This window comes from Oryzias melastigma, linkage group LG11 (genome assembly GCF_002922805.2).
Source record: "Oryzias melastigma strain HK-1 linkage group LG11, ASM292280v2, whole genome shotgun sequence".
Lineage (NCBI taxonomy): Eukaryota > Metazoa > Chordata > Actinopteri > Beloniformes > Adrianichthyidae > Oryzias > Oryzias melastigma.
The window spans coordinates 19,968,658-19,971,765 of record NC_050522.1 but is presented as its reverse complement, the minus strand read 5'-3'; the positions used below and the strand labels follow the sequence as shown (position 1 = coordinate 19,971,765).

The 3,108-nt window shown below is 46.4% G+C and overlaps 1 protein-coding gene across 1 annotated transcript in view; it reads right to left on the bottom strand.

Annotated features, from left to right (window-relative positions):
* Positions 1-3,108, bottom strand: part of LOC112136174 (ephrin type-A receptor 7) — a 130,011-nt gene that overhangs the window by 90,934 nt on the left and 35,969 nt on the right. The window contains exons 2-3 of the mRNA XM_024257777.2: positions 2,577-2,641; positions 103-775 (exon numbers count right to left, since the gene is read on the bottom strand). Coding sequence (XP_024113545.1) covers positions 103-775; positions 2,577-2,641 — 738 coding nt within the window. The remainder of the gene's footprint in view (positions 1-102; positions 776-2,576; positions 2,642-3,108) is intronic.

The window sequence follows — 3,108 nt, the reverse complement described above, 5'->3', positions numbered from 1 at the left end:
TCCCTCCCCCTGATCTCATTTTTTACTTTGAAATTCCTAAAACAGTGAAAATGTAAACACAGTTTGCATAATCCATACATCCGTTTATCCGGCGGCTCCTACCTTCACAGCTGCTGTGGCCCTCCTCATATCCGGCGCTACAGCTGCACTTCCCGATGGGCACCAGCCACTCCCCCTCTGCGCTGCAGTGCATCCTGGGAGGGCTGTCTGTGTCCACCTCCGAGTTGTTCACACAAGAGCCACGCACCTCCACCAAGGTTGCAAAGGCGGCTTCAGCTACCGTGTCGGGGAACACGGCCAGGTTCTGGACGGTGGCGAGGCAGCGCTTGTAGTAAACCCTCACAGCCACCAAAGCCACGCAGGCGCCCACGTCCTGGAAGGCCAGGTGGAAGCCCTTTCGGTTCAGGTGGCCGATCTCGCGCACTTCCGTGTTCAGCTTCATCTTCCTCTCACCCAGGTCGCCCTGCGTGAAGCTCTCGTCCGCCGCGATGGTGTCGATCTTGGTGTAGCGATCCTCTCGGGTCACACTGCCGAGGTCCCGGTCCGACTCCACGTACAGGAGGTTGAAGGTCTCCTTGCAGGTGCCCGCCACTCCAGGGATGCTGTTGCAGTCCCGCAGCGTGAACTGGAGCTCCACGAAGATGCGCTGGCCGCCGCGGCGAGCCACCCAGCCAGTCTGCAGCCAGTTGTTCTGCTGCGTGGGCTCCATCACGTTACACACCTGGTAGGTTCTGATGGGCTTGTACTTCTCATCCACGCCGCTTATCTCCTCCCACTGACAGACGACAGCAAACAAAACACCAGAAGATAAACGGAGAACAGTGCTGGAAATGACAACATCATCTGCATTTTACTGACTTTTTTTTTTTTTTTACAGAGTATTTCTTTTAAGTGACTTTAGTTTTCTTCATCTTAAGCAATGAAAACCAAGTGCTGGTCACAACTGAAACCTCAGAGTCTCTGCTTGTTCCCTTCTGTCCAAGTGAACATATGATTAGCAAACATACTGCCCACACAGAGCTGCAGAAAAGTCTGTCAGTCACAGGTTCTGGAAGTTGTGCAACTCAAGAAAAGAAGACCTCATACGATACAAAATGTACTGTAACCTTTGTTGGCAATGACAGAGGTCAAGCGTTTCTTGTAGGTCTTCACTTCACTTTCTTCCAAGTAGATTTTCTCTAGAACCGTAAAGTTTTGAGGCTGTTGCCAGACGAGGCAGGCTTTCAACTCCTTCCACAGATTCTCCGTTGGATTGTAGTCTGGAGACTGGCGTTCACACTTAAAGACTTCCATGTTGGTCTCAGTCGACCTCATATTTTCCCTGTCCTCCTCTGGATCACCCAGACTGTCTCTGGAGAACTCAAGACAGGCCTGGACATGTGCTGGCTTAAGCAGGGGGACCACTGGATGGTGGGAATGACGTAGTGTGTTACTATGGTAACCTTTGTTATTGTGGTTTCTCACTGTCCTCAAGATCATTTGTACCTCATCAGGTAAGATCCTGCATGGAGCTCCAGGTGGAGGAGATTTTTAGTGATAATTGGTCCATCGATTGATCTCTTCTTATCGAACTGCTTGTTTATTGTAGATTGGTTCATCCCAGTCTTGTTCCTGGTGTCCTTTGACAGCTCTTTGGTCTTGGTGAAGAGGTTGATGTCTGAATTTTTTAAGGGGGTTCAGGTGTCTTTTATACAGATAACCAGTTCAAACAGGTGATATGAATGCAGATAACGTGGATAATAGAAGAAGAAACAGGTCCGTGAGGGACATCCATTATACAAATAGTCTCTAAAAATGTGATTTCCTGGATTCTTTGCCTCTCACTGTTTAGGTTTACCTATGACCGTTACAGGCTAAACTCTTCTATTGAACTGAGTCAACTTTCAGAACCTGTGACTGATTTGACCTTCAGCTCCACAGTTTTAGTAGATCTGAGCTGGAAACACACCAGACTTAAAAAAACAACAACAACACAGAGTTAATGGACTGGAGCAGCCTTTGATAAGCTTTGGGGGAACTTCCATGCACAATTTTAAGGTCTGACACACTTTGAGTTGAAAGGATGTTTGTAACAGTTCATGAAAGTAAAAAAAAATAAAAACACAAAAATATAGTAAAAACAACACAACACTACAAATTCATCATCAACTCAGAAAAACAGGACATTTTCTGTGATCAATATCAGTAAATTCCCAAATGTGAAGTGTACTTTGACAGATAGTTTATCATGAACATGCGTGACTGGATGAACCATGGACATTTTAGCAAATTATAGTGTGGACATAAATGCTAATCACCTTCATTTTTACTTTGGTGATGTTTAATGTTTGAAGTTTGAGATACAGAAGCTGCTGCAGTGCGCCTCTCTTAGGCTGGAATGTGAATCACAGCCTTTTCATCTCAGGTTTGTGAAAGATGCTCAGCATACAGTCGTTCAACAAACACACAGTTTGCAGTTATGTGTGAGGAAGCAGGTGGGAGGTGTGGGACAAACAGAGACGAGGCTTGCAGCAGAAGTGTTCGGCGGAACAATTTGGACCTTCAGGATTTGATCAAAAACGGGCAAAAATACTTACGCCGTTGGGGGGGTACGACGTCCATCCCAGTTCCGCCTGCGTCTCTTTAGAGTTCAGCAGCACCACTGTAGGAAGAGGAGGGAGATGACAAGGTCAGAGGTCACGCTTCAACCCCATTCAGTCAAGACAAAACCGAATAAACCAGACCGTCTGAACCCGTTGATCAGATAAACCTCACATTCTAAAGTTGCAGAAATGGATCCAAACTTGAGTTCACCGACCGGAACCACGGACAGCGACAATCCAACACCACTGACACAGCATGAAGTAAAAGGCTCGTTTCAGAACCACGGACTGTGACAAATTCTTATATGCGAACTGCTCTGAGTGACACCAAGAAGCCAAAATCCCATAGACTTCTTCTGATGAATAAACAGTTCTTGCTCGGCTGCTTTTTTAAACATGTCCTTGATATTTCATTTTTTTAGTGCAAGTTAACAGACTAATCAGATACCTCAATAAAAGTATGAAGTCTCACATTCAACTTGATCACCTGAACCAGGGTAGGGGTCTGGCCTTCCCACGAGCTCAC